At 38.8% G+C, this 21,583-nt stretch overlaps 1 protein-coding gene across 1 annotated transcript; it reads right to left on the reverse strand.

Moving 5' to 3' along the window:
* Positions 1-1,257: 1,257 nt before the first annotated feature.
* sumo2a (small ubiquitin like modifier 2a) lies at positions 1,258-21,087 on the reverse strand. Its single transcript, XM_062026992.1, has 4 exons — positions 20,959-21,087; positions 12,660-12,788; positions 12,394-12,465; positions 1,258-1,649 (listed from the first exon to the last, which is right to left on the reverse strand). Exons 1-4 carry the CDS (start codon positions 20,977-20,979, stop codon positions 1,584-1,586), a joined length of 288 nt encoding a protein of 95 aa, XP_061882976.1. The 5' UTR covers positions 20,980-21,087; the 3' UTR covers positions 1,258-1,583.
* Positions 21,088-21,583: the final 496 nt, after the last annotated feature.

Raw genomic sequence — 21,583 nt, forward strand, 5'->3', positions numbered from 1 at the left:
GTATAACCCATTTATCATTATCATTTAAACCGGTGGTCAGCAACCTGCGGCTCTAGAGCCACATGCGGCGACCTGGTGGCTCCATGGAGCTTTTTAAAAAATGTATGGAAATGGTAAAAAAAAATGGGGTGAAAAATATATTTTTTGTTGTAATATGGTTTCTGTAGGACAAGCACGACACAAACCTTCCTAATTGTTAGAAAGCCCACTGTTTAATATGTTTGTGTTCATGCTTCACTGATGAGAGTATTTGGCGAGCGCCGTTTTGTCCCACTAATTTCAGCGGCTCTTGAACACCGCTGTGTGGACTGTGACTCAACAGTTTGTTTACATGTACAATTTTCTCCGACGCTGCCACAGAAAGACGTGTTTTTTGCCACTCCTTTGTCTCATTTTGTCCACCAAATGTTATATACTGTGCATGAATGCACAAAGGTGAGCTTTGTTGATACAGTATTAGACTTGTTATGGAGTGCTTATCAGGCATATTTACATCATGTGTTGCCATCATTATGACACTTTAAATTTTTTGCGGCTCCAGACAGATTACTTTTTTGTGTTTTTGGTCCAATATGGCTCTTTCAACATTTTGGGTTGCCGACCCCTGCCCTAAGCTAATACATTCCCAATGTCTTAATGCAAACCTAGCAAATATCGTTGAGATGACTCAAATCTAAATTATTGAAACCTTGACTCAATAAAATGACCACCCACTTTAATTGCATTTTTTAAATTTAACTCAACTATTCTTAATGTTTACACTTGTTAGGTCATAATATCCCAAATGCAACACCACCATTTTCATGTTGGAGTATGTGATTTGAATATATTTTTAGCTTCTTCTAGTCAAAGTCAAGATTTTGGTATAGTAGGTTAAATATTTTACCATGACATGTTTCAACTCATGTTTGCAATCTTGTCTGATGGAAAAACTATATTAAGATATGATGAACATTTTGAGGTATGGGATTTGATTTGAGTGTCACATTAACGCTCACCGGACTTTACATTTTTTTTCTTACTTGCACTTCATGGCACCTTTTGTGTGTTTTTTGTAATTATGCTTAGATTTGACAATTCTTACATTTTATTTTATATATTGTTAATTGCTTCTTATGTTTTGACTTAAGATCTTGCTATTTTGCACCAATACAAATGCCTTGTATGTGTAAATGTACTGTATTTGGAAATACATGATTCTGAAGTGTACCAAGTTATCAACTTTTTTCATATGTACTACAAAAACCAAGAGACATGTAAAAAAAAGACTCAATTTATTCCAATAACACATTTCCATAACAACAGAGAGGGTTAAAAATGCAGGGCCACTTTAGTAGATAGCAAAAACTCTTCCTGACACTCTCACAGACAAAGGAATAAAACAGTATTTATTTGTCACAACTGCGAGAGAACCAAAAAGTTAACATCTGAATGACATGTCCAAGAACTGTGCTGCTGCAATTACATGTGTTCCACTGGTGGGCGGCGTGTGTACTGTGTGTGTGTCTGTGTGTGTGTGTGTGTGTGTGTGTGTAGACGTTAAATGACAGAGGGGAGGTAGAGATGTACGGCGGAAACAGTCTTTAAGGAGCACACCCTCCAGTTTGCTGCTGGAACACGTCGATTGTATCTTCATCCTCCATTTCGAGCTACGGACAAAGAGTAAATGTCAGCCCATTTTAGACAAACAAATAATGAGAGTTAGTTACATTTTCCACCTTCACATAAGTAGGTGTTTGTCATTGTAGTTGTTTTGTGCTGTAGTCTAAAAGCATTTCATCAGAACTTCAAAACATTTTTACCCTGGTGTCGTGCAAAATGACTCCAAATGTGATACAGGTGTGTCACTCAGTACGTTCCCATGCATTAAATTAGTCTGGATTTCTCAAATGATTTGGTTTCTTCTATTTTCACACCAACATGTGGTGTCCACGTTTCCATGCTCTATCCTTAATGCGACTGCTGGCCATGCACAATGTGCCTCTCGTACACTAGTTGGCAATTGTGGTCATTTCAGCTTAGCTAGCTACAATTAGGTCCATAAATATTTGGACATTGACACAATTGTCAGTATTCCAGCTCTGTACAACACCACAATGGATTTGAAATGAAACAGTCAAGATGTGCTTTAAGTGCAGACTTTGAGCATTATTTTGAGGGTATTTACATCCAAATCAGGTGAATGGTGTAGGAATTAAAACACATTTTATATGTGCCTTCCACCTTTTAAGTGACCAAAAGTAATTGGACAAACTAACAATCATAAATCAAATTGTCACTTTTTAATACTTTGTTGCAAATCCTTTGCAGTCAATGACAGCTTGAAGTGTGGAACCCATAGACATCACCAGACGCTGGGTTTCGTCCCTGGTGATGCTCTGCCAGGCCTCTGCTACAGCAGTCTTCAGTTCCTGCTTGTTCTTTGGGCATTTTCCCTTCAGTTTTGTCTTCAGCAAGTGAAATGCATGCTCAATCGGATTTAGGTCAGGTGATTGACTTGGCCATTGCAGAACATTCCACTTCTTTGCCTTGAAAAACTCTTTGGTTGCTTTCGCAGTATGCTTCGGGTCATTGTCCATCTGCATTGTGAAGCGCCGTCCAATGAGCAGATAATATTGCCCAAAACACTTCAGAATTCATTCTTCTGCTTTTGTCAGCTGTCACAACATCAATAAATATGAGAGATCCAGTTCCACTGGCAGCCATGCATGCCCATGCCCTTACACTACCATGCTTCACTGATGAGCTGGTATGCTTTGGATCTTGAGCAGTCCCTTCCCTTCTCCATACTCTTTTCTTTCCATCATTCTGGTACAAGTTGATCTTTGTCTCATCTGTCCATAAGATGTTGTTCCAGAACTGCACAGGCTCTTTTACGTGTTTCTTGGCAAACTCTAATCTGGCCTTCCTGTTTTTGAGGCTCACCAGTGGTTAACAACTTGTGATGAAACCTATGTATTTCCTCTGGTGAAGTATTCGCTTAATTGTTGACTTGGACACAGATACACCTACCTCCTGGAGAGTTTTCTTCATCTGGCCAACTGTTGTGAAGGGTTTTTTCTTGACAAGGGAAAGGATTCGTCTGTCATCCACCACACTTGTTTTCCGTGGTCTTCCAGGTTTTTTGGTGTTGCTGAGCTTAGCAGTGCGTTCTCTCTTTTTGAGAATGTACCAAACAGTTGATTTGGCCACACCTAATGTTTTTGCTATCTCTCTGACGGGTTTGTTTTGATTTTTCAGCCTAATGATGGCTTACTTCACTGATAATGACAGCTCTTTGGACTTCATAATGAGAGATGACCTCCCCAGATTCCAAATGACTATACCACACTTGAAATTAACTGTAGCCCTCTTATCTGCTCCTTGTAAATGAAATAACGAGGGAATAACACACCTGGCCATGGAACAGCTGAGTAGCCAATTGTCCAATTACTTTTGGTCCCTTAAAAAGTGGAAGGCACATATAAAATGTGTTGTAATTCCTACACCGTTCACCTGATTTGGATGTAAATACCCTCAAATTAAAGCTCAAAGTCTGCACTTAAAGCACATCTTTACCGTTTCATTTCAAATCCATTGTGGTGTTGTACAGAGCTGGAATACTGACAATTGTGTCAATGTCCAAATATTTATGGACCTAACTGTATGTGGAAATGTAAGTAGAGCAAAATAATGCAACATGTTCATAAGATAGACCTAGTAGTTGTCAAGCTCCAGATCTGATCGATAACTACAACTTTCCATTGCTATTTGGTGTTGTTTGTAATGTTTATTGTGTTTAAAAAACACCTGCTTTGGTTCTTGTGGTTATCGCTTTTTTGCTGAAGTGCTTTGACTATTTACTGTCAGGGTTTCCCTTAAATTACAAAGATACCTTACTGTGGCTGAGGCGTGGTCACCATAACGTCATTGTGTAATTTGGCATAATCTGCTATAATGATATGATTTTCTTTATAAAGGCTAAAACAAAGGTATACATGTATTTAAAAACAAAACCAAAAAGCGCTATACAAGTATAGCCCATTTATTTATTATTATTTATTATTGACATATTTTGATTTAGTTCTGCTATATTTTCAATTGTAGCTGCTTATTTTACAATGTACTTTGTTGAGAATTACTTTAATTTGTTTTCACGTAAAATACCCATATTTTCGATGTGTGGCAGATATGCTTATGATATTGTCATGGCAGGGCGCCACATTCAGTTATGTTGAGGGGAACCCGATTTAGTACAAACTATGCAGTGGATTATTATAATTGCTGATTTACATGTCAATGTGGTCTAAATTGTTGTATTTTGAGTCGTTTAATTATTGTATCGGAAGATAAAAGCATAAATAATCTTGCTTGTAGATGATTTGAATGAATGAGATCAGGCAGAGATACTTCATTTATTATTCTTACTCTGTATTAATGCCACTGTAATAAGTTTGAACAAGAACTGGTTTCTAATAGCATAATCTAGGTGTGTTAATTTGATTTTTACAAACCCAAACATGATCTGTTTAAGGTATTTACAGTTGTGTTGTAGAACGCTTATTTTCAGCATTTAAAAAAAAAAAAGAAATCAGACAAATTTAGTGCAAGGAAATTTACCAATTGTTTTGATGGCTAAATAGTGTTGTAGTCACTCATTTATTTGTGGCAGTCCGCTATGTAAAAATTTGAAAAACCACTTCGATTTGGCATTGCAAGTACAAGTTACAAAAGCAACACCGTAGAGTAAACAGCATCACAACTCTGCCTTACTACACACAAAGAGCAGGGTCAAAGTCAACAAAATGGACTTTCTACACCTTCTGAGATTACCGTCAGACTGTGAGAGAACGTTGTGTTCACATAATCTCTGAAACCAGTCTAAACAACTACTACCACAGGAAACATGCAACAGTTGTCAGGTGGCTTTGTTTATATCAAGGTAGAGTATATTTGTTGAGGCTCATGCATCTGATGCTTTTTCCCCCCCTCCATTCTGTTTAATTTTAATCGCACCTGGGGAGAGATGGACATTTATATTTAATGTAAGTAGAACATCAAACTTCAATCAAGACTTTTTAACTATTCAGACTTCTGTACATTATTTCATGTTTTTATTCTTACCAGACACTTTTGGACTCTAGACATGAAATCACTATTGCTCATGGACAATTATGCTGTTTAGGAGATATTCAGACAAAGTTAGGCATCTGTTAATTTTCTCCCCCTGTTCCTTTGTAATGGATGGCCCAAGACAACATACTCTATATAATGCATGTCCACACCACATCTTCAATATACGCAATTACGATTTATAAAAGAGTCATAGGAAGGCTACGACTCATTACATATTACAGTACCGTATTTTCCGCACCATAAGCCGCACCTAAAAACCACAATTTTTGTCAAAAGCAGACAGTGCGGCTAATAACCCGGTGCGCCTTATATATGGATTAATATTCATATTTATTTTCATAAGGTTTAGGTCTCGCAACTACGGTAAACAGTCGCCATCTTTTTTCCCCGTAAAAGAGGAAGCGCTTCTTCTACGGTAAGCAACCGCCCCACATAGAAGAGGAAGCGCTTCTTCTTCTACTGTAAGCAACCGCCAAGGTGAGCCCCCGCCCCCGTAGAAGAAGAAGCGCGCGGATATTTAATTTCATTTGTGTGTTTCCGTAAAGACAACAAAATGTAACCTACTAAGACTGACTTTTGATATTCATGTGAACCGCACTGTGGATACAACGGGAGCATGTACGGTGAATATTCGCACCACAGGGAATGAGAAGTCGTCCTACTGTGGTTCTAGCTTGCCATGCTAACGGCCAGAAACTTCCACCCACGGTGATATTCAAAAGGAAGACCTTGCCAAAAGAGAACTTTCCAGCCGGCGTCATCATAAAAGCTAACTCGAAGGGATGGATGGATAAAGAAAAGATGAGCGAGTGGTTGATAGACGTTTACGCGAAGACACCGGGTGACTTTTTTCACGCAGCGCCGTCCCTGTTGATCTATGACTGCATGCGCGTCCACATCATCGATGGTGTCAAAAAACAAGTGAAGCACACCGAAGAAGAAGAATTCGAGGGATTTGTGGATGAGTAATAACTTCAGAAAGTGAGCTTTAAATGTTTATTTTGTGTGTTGCGTGACACTAACATATGAGCAACGTTGAGTTATTGATGTTGCTATTGCTCTGCACTATTTTGAGTGTTACTATTTATGTGATTGCACATTTGCACATTACATTTTGGGAGTGAACAGAGTTGTTAGAACGCTGGTTTGTAATATATTATTAAAGTTTGACTGACCTATCTGACTGTTTTGTTGACATTCCCTTTAGCGTAGCGTAGGTGCGGCTAATAGCACGGGGCGGCTAATAGGTAAACAAAGTTTTGAAATATGCCGTTCATTAAACGTGCGGCTAATAACACGGGGCGCCTTATGGTGCGGAAAATATGGTATATTGGTAGTAATTGAACTTCTTGACAAGTATAATTAAACATTTTGGAAACTGACATTTTCTCTATGTGCTCTAGGCCTTGGCGATATGGCCAAAAAAAATCTCCAGATTTTTTCACAAAAAATACTACATTTTTGATTTTTGGAGATTTCCCCCCGTACTTTTAAAATAAACCGATAAATACAAATGACAGAGGTATTCAAAACAAGTTTTGCCTTTTTTTTTCAAATCAAAAACTAGCTGTTTCAAAATTTTAATTTGTATATCGGAATTTTAGACCACATATAAATACTTTTTAATTTTCAAAAAAGTAAATTAGGAGTTCCTATGCGAGGCAATACTTTTGATTGAATACAATACTGTAATATACAAAAATGTAGCATTGTACATTGCATGCAAATAATTTCCAACATTGAGATTAATTAAGTGCAAACTTAAATCTTCTGTCTTGAAAAAAATACTTTTGTAAATAAAAATGAAGCATTGCACGCAAATACATAAACTTCAATAACTCAATAAAGATACCAATCATTATATATTAATACAAATCAATTTGATCAATACAATGCAAACTTAAAACTTCTGTTTTGAATTAAATATTTCTGTAAATAATAAATACAAATGTGGTATTGTACATTGTATGCAAATAATCAAGTAAAAACATTTAGATGACTATATAGTTTTAGTAAGTGGATGAACAGGCTTTTTCATGACGTATCCTGGGCTACGTGTTAGTGCGGTGTTTTCCAACCACTGTGCCGCGGCACACTAGTGTGCCGTGAGATACAGTCTGCTGTGCCGTGGGAGATTATGTAATTTCACCTAATTGGGTTAAAAATATTTTTGCAAACCAGTAGTTATAATCTGCAAACGTGCCGTTGTTGAGTGTATGTGCTGTCTACAGCTCGGCAGAGTAACCATGTAATACCCTTCCATATCAGTAGGTGGCAGAAGGTTTTTAAACAAAAGCAAGTGCCGCTAAGAAAAGGCATTGAAGCAAAATGAAACTAAAAGTGAACTGGCTGCAAAGTAAACAAAAACAATGCTGGACGACAGCAAAGACTTACAGCGTGTGGAGCAGACGGCGTCCACAAAGTACATCCATATAAGGCTGAAACGACGCGTCGACGTAGTCGACGTCATCGGTTACGTAAATACGTCGACGCCGTTTTTGTGCGTCGACGCGTCGCATAATGACGTCACACTACCGTCATGGCGAAGCGCAAAGCAGACGATCAAAGAAGACGATGCGAGCGGTGCGAGCGAGGGGGGAAAAGCATGCCAAAAGTGGTCAAAAGTGTGGGAGTATTTCAATAAACGGCCTAATAATGTTGTTGTATGCACACTGTGTCGAGCGGAAATGGCCTATCATAGCAGCACAACGGCTATGAACGAACATTTGAAAAGAAAACCATCAACTAGTCAATCGTCCGTGCGAGCATACGTTGTCATCATTACACAAAAACATGAATGTGTCATTTTTATCTGCTAGGGGTGTAACGGTACGTGTTTTGTATTGAACCGTTTCGGTACGGGGCTTTCGGTTCGGTACGGGGGTGTACCGAACGAGTTTCTAAGCTAAAACTAAAGTCTTAACAAGCTGCTTTGCTCCGTCTGCCTCTGTCTCAGCACGCAGCATTGTCCCACCCACACAACCATCTGATTGGTACACACGCAGCATTGTCCCACCCACACAACCATCTGATTGGTACACACGCAGCATTGTCCCACCCACACAACCATCTGATTGGTACACACGAAGCATTATCAGCCAATCAGCAGTGCGTATTCAGAGCGCATGTAGTCAGCGCTTCAGCGTGGAGCAGATAGGTGTTTAGCAGGTGAGCATCAGGCAGCAGACTCCCCAAATGATAATAAACACCTCCCAGTCAACTACTAGTAACATCACTATGAGCCCGTTGACCTTCTAGAAACTTAAACTGCAGCTCAGCTCACTCGCAATCCTGGCTTGAGGTGAAGGCTAATTAGCTCTCAGTTCCAGCCACATCGACCCCTTCTGAGCGCCTATTTTCAGCTGCTGGGAATATTGTAAACAAGAAAAGAACCAAAGCATGTAGACATGCTAACCTTTCTTCATTACAACTGTTAGACACTCACTGGAATGAGTAGAATTGGTTATTGTGTACTGTGTTGGACTGGATGTTTATTTTGCACATTTTAAAAGCAATACTTAATGTTTACAGTGCTCCAGAATATTTAGATTGGCACTTTTTTGTATTGGATGTTTATCTTTATTTTTGCACATTTTAGCAAATAAGCAATACTTTCACTTTTGTTGAAATGTTTACACTGTTGTTACAGAATATTTCGTTTTGCACTTTTTTGTATTGGATGTTTATCTTTATTTTTGCACATTTTAAAGCAAAATAAGCAATACTTTTAATTTTGAAATGCTTATACTATTGCAGAATATTAAGATTTGCACTGGATGTTGACTTTTATATTTGCACATTAAAAAGCAAATAAGCTACTTTTAATTTTGTTAAATGTTAAAAGTTTTAAATGTTTACATTGTTACAGAATATTTAGTCATGTTGTCAATGTTGACTGAGTGGCCATACTTCTTTTTTTTTGTAAATAAAAGCCATGCCTTTTGAAAAAACGGGCCTACATTTATTTTTTCATCTTCATTTTGAATAAAAAAATAATCGGTAAAAGGAAAAATAATCTATAGATTAATCGAAAAATAATCTATAGATTAACCGATTAATCGAAAAAATAATCTATAGATTAATCGATAGAAAAATAATCGTTAGCTGCAGCCTTACATCCATACATGACATGACAATCAACAATGTCCCCACAAAGAAAGATAGCGTTCGCACAACTTAAATAGTCTTGATTGCAAAAACAAAGCAGGTGCGGGGAATAGCATTCAAAGAAGACATGAAACTGCTACAGGAAAATACCAACAAAAGAGGAAAAGCCACCAACATAGGAGCGCAAGAGAAGAACTAAAACACTACACACAGGAAAACAGAAATAAACTCAAAATAAGTTACGGCGTGATGTGACAGGTCGTGACAGTACACCTACTTTGAGACAAGAGCTATAGTGATGCACGGTTGGTTATGGTTTGAATTCATATCCAACAAATGCGAGAACGACTTTTTATTGTCTACGGAGTTTCATTTTTTTGTGTTTTCTGCTGGTGGTGTGCCTCAGAATTTTTTCAATGAAAAAAATGTGCCTTGGCTCAGAAAAGGTTAAAAAACACTGTTAGTGTGTACTAATGTTAAAGACAATGTACACATGTAATATATCAACAACACGCGCGCCCGGTTTGGATGTGCGAATTACTGGCTTTAGTGGTCGCTCTGTGCATTGTTCTTTCTCATCATACATGGTATCTGGTGTAAATGACTCATTACATTAAGCTGCTTCTTGGGTGGAGTTTGTTGTTGCTGCGTTCATGTTCGCCTTATTAAGAGTTGTATTCCCCCCCCCCACTCGACCCAAAACTGTTTAATTGTAATTAACCATTATTTTTAAATCCTCTGCAATGAAAAAATATACATCTAAATTATCAATAAAATCGATGTATCGCCCAGGCGTAATGTGCACGTTTTTTGCTTTATATCTATAAGTCGAGTCCATTTATCCCACCGTGAGAGGCAACAACAAGCCTTCCATTCTTTTACAGGTATTACAATAGTTTCTGCAATTATCAGGGTTTCCCCTACACCAGGGGTCGGCAACCCGCGGCTCCGGAGCCGCATGCGGCTCTTTGACTACTCTGATGCGGCTCAGCTGCATAGTTGCAGACCCTCCCGATTTTCCCAGCATACTTGTCGACCCTTACGACTTTCCCAGGAGACTTACGGATCTCAGTGCCTCTCCTTGAAATCTCCCGGGGCAAATATTCTCCGATAAGGGCGTGCCCCAATGGCGCTGTATTTATTGTCCTCTATAGCTTGTACAAACAGCGTGCCAGCCCTGCCACATGTTGAATGTAGCTTTTACTTGCACACGTAGGAGACAGCTAGGCATACTTAAGTCAACAGCCACACAGCTTACACTGACGGTAGCCGTATAAAACAACTTTAACACTGTTACGTTACAAATATGCGCCACACTGTGAACCCACACCAAAAAAGAATGACAAACACATTTCCGGAGAACCTCCGCACCGTAACACAACATAAACACAACAAATACCCAGAATCCCATGCAGCCCGAACACTTCCAGTCTACATTATACACCCCCGCTACCACCAAACCCCCCCACACATTAACCCACCCCCCCCCTCTGCGCGTCGGTTGAGGTGGGCGGGGTTTGGTGGACCGGAAGAGTTAGGGCTGCATGGGATTCTGGGTATTTTTTTTGTTGTGTTTATGTTGTGTTACAGTGCGGATGTTCTCCAGAAATGTGTTTGTCATTCTTTTTTGGTGTGGGTTCAGTGTGGCGCATATTTGTAACATAACAGTGTTAAAGTTGTTTTATACGCCACCGTCAGTGTAAGCTGTGTGGCTGTTGAGCAAGTATGCCTTGCTGTCACTTGCGTGTGCAAGTAGAAGCTGCATTCAACATGTGGCCAAGAAGTTATGCTGTTAGAGCAGACTGTAGAGGGTGCTAAAAGCAGTGCCATAACGCCCTGAAATTCGGGAGTCTCCCGGAAAAATTGGGAGGGTTGGCAAGTATGACGCTATCAAGCGCCCTTCATTTAAAACTTGCGGGCTGCACTAACATTAAATTTTCATATTAAGGTGCGGGCCGGGGCTTGTGTCTGAGACCCCTGGTTAAAACATAGCACAAAGCAAAAAAAGCTTTGTATGCAGTGTTATTTCATTATAAATTTTCAAGAGTTTTGTGGCTCCCATTGTTTTCTTTAATTTGTGAAACTTGTCAAAATGGCTCTTTGAGTGGTAAAGGTTGCCGACCCCTGCCCTAGACTGTCTACATACCTGTGGCGATGGGGGCGTGGTCACCATGATGTAATCGAATAATTTGCTATGATATATTGTAATTCTGTAAAAAGGCTAAAAAAATTGTAAACATACATTTAAAAACAAGTCTGTTACTATTATTGAATATATATATATATATGTATTTTTTTTATCGTTTTATGCTTATTGTACAAAGTACTTTGTGGAGATTTTTTCAAGTGTCTACAGACTTTAATTTTTCATTAAAAACAATTAGCAACAAATCTAGCATCCTTTTCTGGTGTTACAAAATGTAGTCACGTTTCGAGACTCTACTTATGTCCCTTGATGACCCTGACGAAAGAGGCGAGCAACAGCAAGCATGACGTCACACTTGCTTCGCGCTGTTGCTCCAGTTGGACTTTCTCTTCTTAAAAGCCGCCACTATCCTCTTAATATTTGCACTTTGGAGATGGCTGTTCGAGGGTATAACTGGCATATATTAAAATTACGTCCACATTCCAGAGAACACTCCAGACAATGGTGTGTGTCTTCTTTACATCCGGTTACGGCAGGACGGTTTTCGGTGGTCAAGTTTTCGGTACATCACTTGTCAATAGTGCACAAATAAAAGGCTATGTATATCAATTCATACTGTAACAACCAGCTGGTGTTAATGTTTTATTTTAGTGTGGTTTGGATTTGATGTTATTTTTTTCCATGTTTGCAAACACACTGTCCGTTCCTGAAAGGTGATTGGCGGCGAATGAGAAAATGTTTTTGTGTGTCTGGGGAAGCGCGGACTCACGGAGACGAAAGAGTTTTCACGGGAGGTAAAACATGTTGTGTCCATAAGATTGGTAATAAAATGCAAAAATAGCATCGGACTTTGAGCAATTTACTTCTTGGGGCTACAATATAATAATTTCATTTGTTTTCAAGTTTTAAAAAAACTTTTCAAGGTGTAGCGGTCATAAAAATGCTGTGGCAGCACACCACATTCAATTATATTAAGGGAAAACCCTTAAAATCATGGTTTAGTAAAAATCAAAAGGCTTCAGTACCTGCGAGGGTGTGTCATTCTCATTAATGGGCTGGCCGTCAAATCGAAACCGTATCTGTCTCATTGATAATCCCTGTGGGAAAGACAGAAAGTATTGAAATATGAAGTTGTCATTATTGAGTATTTTAAAATTATTGTGGTTTCTCAAACTGTACAGATTTTGGATACATAACAAAAATCCATATTGTCCTGTCATGGCACAGTCAGGAAATGCCTCCAATGAATGAACAGTCTTTTTTTCAGGTATCGTTTCACCTAGTGTCTCACCTGTCGTTCACAATAAGCTTTCATCAGTTTGCTGAGTGCAGTGTGCCTTTTGATCTTGAACTGCACCACTGAGCCATCCTGGCCTGCCACCTTCAGGTTTATGTGCTCGTTCTCCGTCTTCACTCCCTCCTGACACAGACAAACAGGCCAGTAGGTTATCCAGTCTTCAATGAACTTTCTGACAGTATGTTGGCAACTAGGAGATGCACACTTGAGATCAGGCTACAATATTATATGTGCAATGTAAAGACAAACCCTAAAAATGTACTTCAACAAAAATATCAATGCTCCAGTATGGACTATAGATTATATATGATACTCCCTTTGGTGTTGACACCACCAATTTATAGATCGATATACCCTCTTTAGGGATGTCATGGTATGAAAATGTCTTATCACACTTATTATCGCGGTATTATTTAAATCTGCTCAAAATTTTAAAAAATTACTTACACTGAAATCTTTTAACCATTTAAAAACACAAACACATTAAAAATGATTTACTTTGTAGAATAAACATTATTGTAGATAAGAACACTATTTCATGGACCTCAAGTAGGAATTGAATGTGCATATGAAAGCAACACAATCATAAACAAGTAATATGGCAGAAAATAAATAAATGTGAAAATTGTGCAAGATAGCACTGTATGGACATAAGAGATAAACAATAACAAATATAATTTTGCAAGGGGGCACCTGAAAGCCATAAGACATACCTGCACTTTTTGTTCATATAGATAAATAGTGTTCATAGTTTTGATGGCCAATGAAAATTTCTTATCACGGTTATTGTGACCAAAATTATCACAGTTATTATTATTGCGGTATTTTTAAATGTGCACAAAATGTTCAACAAGTACTTGTACTGAAATCTTTTAACTACCGTATTTTCCGCACCATAAGGCGCCCCGTGTTATTAGCTGCACGTTTAATGAACGGCATATTTCAAAACTTTGTTTACCTATTAGCCGCCCCGTGCTATTAGCCGCACCTACGCTACGCTAAAGGGAATGTCAACAAAACAGTCAGATAGGTCAGTCAAACTTTAATAATATATTACAAACCAGCGTTCTAACAACTCTGTTCACTCCCAAAATGTAATGTGCAAATGTGCAATCACAAAAATAGTAACACTCAAAATAGTGCAGAGCAATAGCAACATCAATAACTCAACGTTGCTCATACGTTAGTGTCACACAACACACAAAATAAACATTTAAAGCTTACTTTCTTAAGTTATTACTCATCTACAAATCCCTCGAATTATTCTTCTTCGGTGTGCTTCACTTGTTTTTTGACACCATCGATGATGTGGACGCGCATGCAGTCATAGATCAACAGGGACGGCGCTGCGTGAAAAAAGTCACCCGGTGTCTTCGCGTAAACGTCTATCAACCACTCGCTCATCTTTTCTTCATCCATCCATCCCTTCGAGTTAGCTTTTATGATGATGCCGGCTGGAAAGTTCTCTTTTGGCAAGGTCTTCCTTTTGAATATCACCGTGGGCGGAAGTTTCTGGCCGTTAGCATGGCAAGCTAGAACCACAGTAAGACGACTTCTCATTCCCTGTGGTGCGAATATTCACCGTACGTGTTCCCGTTGTATCCACAGTGCGGTTCACATGAATATCAAAAGTCAGTGGAACCTTGTACGCGTGTCTCTTAGGAGGAGACATTTTTTTGTCTTTACAGAAACACACAAATGAAATTAAATATCCGCGAGCTTCTTCTTCTACGGGGGCGGGTGCTCACCTTGGCGGTTGCTTACAGTAGAATAAGAAGCGCTTCCTCTTCTATGGGGGCAGTTGCTTACCGTAGAAGAAGAAGCGCTTCCTCTTTTACGGGGAAAAAAGATGGCGGCTGTTTACCGTAGTTGCGAGACCTAAACCTTATGAAAATAAATATGAATATTAATCCATATATAAGGCGCACCGGGTTATTAGCCGCACTGTCTGCTTTTGACAAAAATTGTGGTTTTTAGGTGCGGCTTATGGTGCGGAAAATACGGTAAGTTTTATTTAAAAAACAAATAACTTATTCAAAATGACAAAGTTGTAAAAGAAACATCATTGTAGATAACTGTTACATATGCACATGAAAGCAACATAAGCATTATTAACAGAGTAATATGGCAGAAACTAAATAATATAAAATAAATAAAAAACATTATTTTGTATGGCCATGCATTTCATTTTACTTTATTTAGCCAGGTAAAAACACATTGGGATTAAAATCAGCGAACACTTGGAAATAATGTGTCAATAAAGCACCTTATAAATATGTAAAAAAGACTGATGCCCAATTTGGCCCTGATTGAGATGTGGTTGAATTGTTGATGATTGATGAGCTTTTTGTGTGCTATTGTGTATTGCTGCACCATGTCAGTTTGACAGTGATTTTTACATTACATTACTGTAATTTGAAAACGCTACCCCTGTTTACTACGATAAAATGATGCAGACTGAGCTGCCAGTTTTTTACCGTAAAATCTTCGGTTGTTTTTACACTAATTACTGTAAATGGAAAAACGGTAAATTTTTTAAGTAAAAAAACTGGCAGCTCAGTTGCCAGAATAAAAAACAAACACAAACAGTAGTACTGTTTTTAACTAAAAGTAATCTGTTGTAAAAAAAAAAACACTGTACATTTTATGACTAAGATGCTAGGTTTTATTTTTTTTTAAAAAGTTGTACTGTTTTCCATTTACCGTAACATGTTGTAAAAAATTTATTTTTTTTACATTCGAGCTGCAAGTCAAAGTTTTAACTAGTGCGATAATGTAAACACAAAAAAGCGGACTTTTTATTTTTTCTTCATCGTCACCAGCATTCGAGTGACAAAAATGTTTGCCAATCAGAATTGTTGAACCTCACGTTTATTCGTCTCTGACTTTAAACAGAGAGAAAGACGTCTCACTCTGTGCATCACTTTCAGCAGCTGGGCGTGTTTAACAGTAAAATTAACTGAACTCATTGAGCCTTCTTTTCAGTCATCCACAATCTTTGTCTCAGTGGGTGGAAGGAAGCACAAACAAGGAGCCTTGAGACTCGCAAGTGAGAAGATTCGCAAAGTAACAAAAATTAGGTGGAAAAAATTACTATTACACAGCCGAATGTCCCTTTGTTGTAATATTACAGCTTCAAATCGAATTGGCAACATGAGCCCATCAACACGGATGAACGAGCAAGAATGCCGTGGCCATGTGATGACCAAAAAAAAAGTTTTTCCAACTGGGGAAAAAAAGCACTTTAAAATGTCCAATATGTATTTAAGTAAAAACATTTCTTACAGAAATTAGTCAAATTTTTTGTTTGTTTGTTTACTTCTGTAAAATAAAGTTATTTTGCTTCCAATTACAATACAATGGTAAACAATTCTACAGTAATAAGGAATAATAATGTATATCCTTTTAAATGGTTACAGGTACTTGCATTATTGTTATATATATTAATTACATTACATTATAATCCCTATCATTTTTATCAGTTAGTTCTTCAGTTTGAGAGCATGATGACAAAAGCTCTGAGTCTGTCTGCGTAAAGCCAAATATTTTTAAAACAAGTTTATTGTTCTCTGTGGCACCTTGAGACAAAAATATGCTGATTGACAGTTCAAAAGAAACATGTCTTCCTTCTCTCGTTAAATTCGCAATTCTATGCATTTATATGTATAAGATATAAAAATCGCAATTTTTGAAAAAAAATCGCAATTACATTTCCGCAAATTCGTGCAGCCTTAATGTACATCATAATCTAAATCAGGGGTGTCAAACTCATTTTAGAAGAAAGTCTGTGCACACGCGGGCTGGACTATTAAAATCATGGCATTAAAACAAAAAAATAAAGACAACTTAAGATTGTTTTCTTTGTCTTACTTTGGCCAAAAATGGAACAAACACATAATATATTACAATACAATACAAATATAGAAAAAAATACCGGCAGCGGTAAAGTTTAGATCCATGAAGGGAAGAAGAAAGTGAATGAATGTTTATAACTGAATAAATTTAGATATGCATAAAAATTTGTTTTGTTTTTGTATTTGTTTTAATGAATTAACGTTTAACACAACCTTTTTCTAAAACAAAATACAGAATGTGAGATAACAGGTTAATGCATACATTTATAATTTGTTTTCAAAACGGTTACAAAAAAGTGGGACCCCAAAAATTTACTGTGGGACCCCATTTTGAAAATTCCTAGCACCAACAATGATGGAGTATTGGTGCGTGCAAAACAGTAGCAGGCGGCTGTGACCTGTGAGCCGGTTCTAAGGCTATGTCTACACTAAGCCAGATAACCCCTTAAACAAATAATTATTTAGCCTAAGCCCTGTTTCAGCCACACTAAACTATCGTTTAAGGTCCCCCTCCTTGGATAATTTTTTACACGGGTAAGTGCGCTATCTATTTCTTGAATCTCCAGCTCTTAGCTTTGTATGGACTCATTGATCGTTTACAAACTGAGTTCGGAGAGGAAGTGACGCACACAGAAAGTGACGTCAGAAAGAACGCGCCACAGCCAGTTTTATAATAAAGCGGTTTCGTAACTCGGAGATAACCACTGGAAATATGGAGGCGAGTCATCCAGACATGCCCGTGTTTCTCCTTCCGTCTGTACAGACGCTTGTGGAAATCACACATGAATACCTTAAGAGAAAGCGATTGCAGCTATTTGGGATACAACACATCCCAGACGGCAAGAGAACTTTCCAATGTCCGGGTTAGCTGTGATTCTACTTAGCGAAAAACTTTGTCCATTTGGCGAAGGAGAGACAACGAGAATGTGAGCTCTCGTGAATGTGATAAAAAAGGTAGCGTGTGCTTTGTATTACCTGGCCTTCGAGGGAGGACTACGGAAAACGGCGAATGCTTTTGGACCGGCAAAGCAGACTGTATCAGTTATTGTCCAACATGTATGTCGCGGACTCAATGTCTTAGGTCCAGATTATATAAAGTCACCAAAAACGAAAGGACAATGAAGGTGAAGGCAAAAGAGTGTCCTGACCAGATATCTAGATTGATTGCAGTGTTTCCCACACATTCATTTATTTGTGGCGGCCCGCCAGGAAAGAATTACGTCCGCCACAAATAAAAAATTTTTTTGTTTTTTTGTCCTGTCCAGCTTCTCAGGCAAATCATATAGTTGATGTAGATGCCCATATCGGCGGTTCAGATTTACTTTACAAAAGATAAGTGTAGGATACTTCCTTTGTTGCCTTATTTCTATTTGACTTTATTAAATGTATTTATATTATCATTTGGTGCAGCAGTGCCGGAGCAGGAGGGGATAGAAAGAGAGAAAAAATAACTTTATGTTGCTGGTAAATAATATGGTTGTAGTAGTAGGCTAAAGTTAAATTATTTAGTATGCACTAATTAAAGGGGCAGAGCTTTAAGAGACATTTTAGCTTTTATATATTTTTGTAAGAACCACAATTAATAAATATATTTCAGTGAATAACTTATTGTTCAAATCTGTATATACATATGTACATAAAGTGTTGTAATTATATTGTAAAATGGATGGATGGATGTTTAAAACAAAACTGTTATTATTAATTAGTAAGTATACATTTTTTGAGCCTTTTTAGAGAAAATCATATCATTGTAGTAAATTATGCAAATTACTTGATGTCATGGTGACCACGCCCATAGCCACACCCCCACAGGTATCTTGGCAGTTTATGGGAAACACTGGATTGTTGTCAAATGTTCTTTGTCACATGATGGCTCAGGTGTGATTCACTACAATAGGGCCCCACAGCACACTGGATTCCAGTTAATTGAAATACCACAACTAGAGATGTCCGATAATGGCTTTTTTGCCGATATCCGATATTCTCCAACTCTTAATTACCGATTCTGATATCAACCGATACTGATATATAATCGTGGAATTAACACATTATTATGCCTAATTTTGTTGTGATGCCCCGCTGGATGCATTAAACAATGTAACAAGGTTTTCCAAAATAAATCAACTCAAGTTATGGAAGAAAATGCCAACATGGCACTGCCATATTTATTATAGAAGTCACAAAGTACATAATTTTTTTTAACATGCCTCAAAACAGCAACTTGGAATTTGGGACATGCTTTCCCTGAGAGAGCATGAGGAGGTTGAGGTGGGCGGGGTGGGGGGTGGTAGCGGGGGGTGTACATTGTAGCGTCCCAGAAGAGTTAGTGCTGCAAGGGGTTCTGGGTATTTGTTCTGTTGTGTTTATGTTGTATTACGGTGCGGATGTTCTCCCGAAATGTGTTTGTCATTCTTGTTTGGTGTGGGTTCACAGTGTGGCGCATATTTGTAACAGTGTTAAAGTTGTTTATACGGCTACCCTCAGTGTGACCTGTATGGCTGTTGACCAAGTATGCGATGCATTCGCTAATGTGTGTGTGAAAAGCCGTAGATATTATGTGACTGGGCCGGCACGCAAAGGCAGTGCCTTTAAGGTTTATTGGCGCTCTGTACTTCTCCCTGCGTCCGTGTACACAGCAGCGTTTTAAAAAGTCATACATTTTACTTTTAGAAACAGATACCGATAATTTCCGATATTACATTTTAAAGCATTTATCGGCCGATAATATCGGCAGTCCGATGTTATCGGACATCTCTAACCACAACACTGGATATTGTTCAGATAAGTAAAATTTAATTCAAGAACTTGCACACAAAGCAACACTGGAGGTGACTATGACGTTATTAGGTCGCGTTGCGCCGGCGGACGGAGGGGGGTAAGGGGTTCTTAAACGGTGGCATTGTTGTGTGTGGACGCTTATACGGCTTAGTGTAAACGGAGCCTAAGGGCCATATGAGTTAAGACCTTTGTTAGTTCGGAATCTGGGTTTAACGTGGTTAGTGGAGCTCCCCCTGGTGTTGTGGTCATGGCGGTCATTTACATTAAGGAAGTAGTTTGACATGTACTTCGGTATCAGGGAGGTGTAGCGGATTTTATAGACCAGGCTCAGTGCAAGTTGTTTTACTCTGTCCTCCACCCTGAGCCAGCCCACTTTGGAGAAGTGGGTAGGAGTGAGGTGTGATCTGGGGTGGAGGTCTAAAAGTAATCTGACTAGCTTGTCCTGGGATGTTTGGAGTTTAGGTTTGAGTGTTTTGGAGGTGCTGGGGTACCAGGAGGTGCATGCGTAATCGAAAAAGGGTTGAACGAGAGTTCCCGCTAGAATCCTCATGGTGCTTTTGTTGACCAGAGAGGAGATTTTATAGAGAAATCTTGTTCGTTGGTTGACCTTTTTGATTACCTTGGTTGCCATTTTATCACAGGAAATATTAGCCTCTAGAACGGAACCTAAGTAGGTGACTTCATCTTTCCTGGTGATAACAATGTCACCCACTTTTATAGTGAAGTCATTGACTTTCTTAAGGTTGATGTGGGACCCAAACAGGTTGGATTCCGTTTTACCCAAGTGTATAGATAGCTTGTTGTCAGCGAGCCAGGTGCAAGTTCTACAGAGTTCAGCACTGAGGATTTTCTCCACCTGTGACTTGTCCCTGTCTGATACCAGCAGGGCTGAGTCATCCGCAAACAAGAACAGGCCTGGACTTTGACACCCCTGATCTAATATATATAATATAAGATATACAATAGGTCATAAACAGCATAGGTTAATAGGAACAAATTATAAAGAAGGCAAAGTGAATGAAAAGTAAATGTGTGCAAGTACATCACTGCGCCCCCTAGAGGCTGTGAGTATCACAGGCGATGACAAAGCAATTTGATTTGACTTGTAACATGTGCCATGATAAACTATTACTTTGCTGCAACATTTAAATCTGCAGTTGTCTACATGAAACAGTCCTATTCCCAGCGCCAGTCAAAAGGAGTTGTTTGCAGATAACGAGCAAGAAATTGATACAATTGTTGCCCTTCAGGTTAGTAGTTAATCACGGCCTGTAGTCAAAACATACATTGCGGCCTGTTTAATCCAGATGCGTTGTCAGACCACATCAAAGACACAAAGGCTTGAATCATGACATTACTCAATTAAAAACATCAAAATGAGGTATTCATCAACATATATACGTCGATATTTGATTTGTGTTATGGATTCGGTTGTTATAACCCACAATCCAGTCTGATTTCAGGCATGTTAGCCGCGTTAGCATTCACTGCTAATTGTGCTGCTAGCTTGATGCTGTTAGCGCCGGTCCGTGCATCTGGCCTTATCTCCCAATTCTGGGACTCTTTGGGACTTGGCCCCCGGGGACACCGCGACCCTCCAGTGGGTAATGGAAACACAGCGAGTGCAAAGTATGAATACTAACGTGAATAAAAGTCCTCACCTTAGGCTTCTCGTCTGCCATGTTTGCTGCGTCGTCTGTACGCGCCCCTTCTGTTTTGGCGCTAGGCCGCTAACGCCACTTAAAGAGCGTTACCGCCACCTAGTGTGCTGGAGGAGGAAGTGATACATTGCATCCTATACTGGGGATTGGTTGGACCTAATTTTTATTTATTTTTTTGTATTTTTTTTCATTGACCAACAAAACATACATTTTAAAATTCAGACAAAGGTTAAGGCATTTTCAACATCAAAAAAATAAATCAAAAGCAAATACTTGGCAACCAAGGTAATCAGAAAGGTCAACCAACAAAGAAGATTTCTCTACAGAACCTCCTCTCTGGTCAACAAAAGCACCTTGAAGATTCTAACGGGAACTCTCGTTCAACCTTTTTTCGATTACGCATGCACCTCCTGGTACCCCAGCACCTCCAAAACCCTCAAATCTAGACTCCAAACATCCCAGAACAAGCTAGTCAGGTTACTTTTAGACCTCCACCCTAGATCACACTTCACCCCAACCCACTTCTCCAAAGTGGGCTGGCTTAGGGTGGAGGACAGAGTAAAACAACTTGCACTGAGCCTAGTCTATAAAATCCGCTACACCTCCCTGATACCGAAGTACATGT

This window comes from Entelurus aequoreus, linkage group LG18 (assembly GCF_033978785.1).
Source record: "Entelurus aequoreus isolate RoL-2023_Sb linkage group LG18, RoL_Eaeq_v1.1, whole genome shotgun sequence".
Taxonomy (NCBI): domain Eukaryota; kingdom Metazoa; phylum Chordata; class Actinopteri; order Syngnathiformes; family Syngnathidae; genus Entelurus; species Entelurus aequoreus.

What these genes read in the sequence shown, in the direction of transcription:
- sumo2a (XM_062026992.1), bottom strand. Translation starts at nt 20,979, where the DNA reads ATGGCAGACGAGAAGCCTAAG. An exon ending in TGGCAGACGAGAAGCCTAAG is followed by an intron (nt 12,789 to 20,958) that starts GTGAGGACTTTT and finishes TGTCTGTGTCAG; the next exon opens with GAGGGAGTGAAGACGGAGAA. An exon ending in AGAATGACACACCCTCGCAG is followed by an intron (nt 1,650 to 12,393) that starts GTACTGAAGCCT and finishes CTTTGTCCGTAG; the next exon opens with CTCGAAATGGAGGATGAAGA.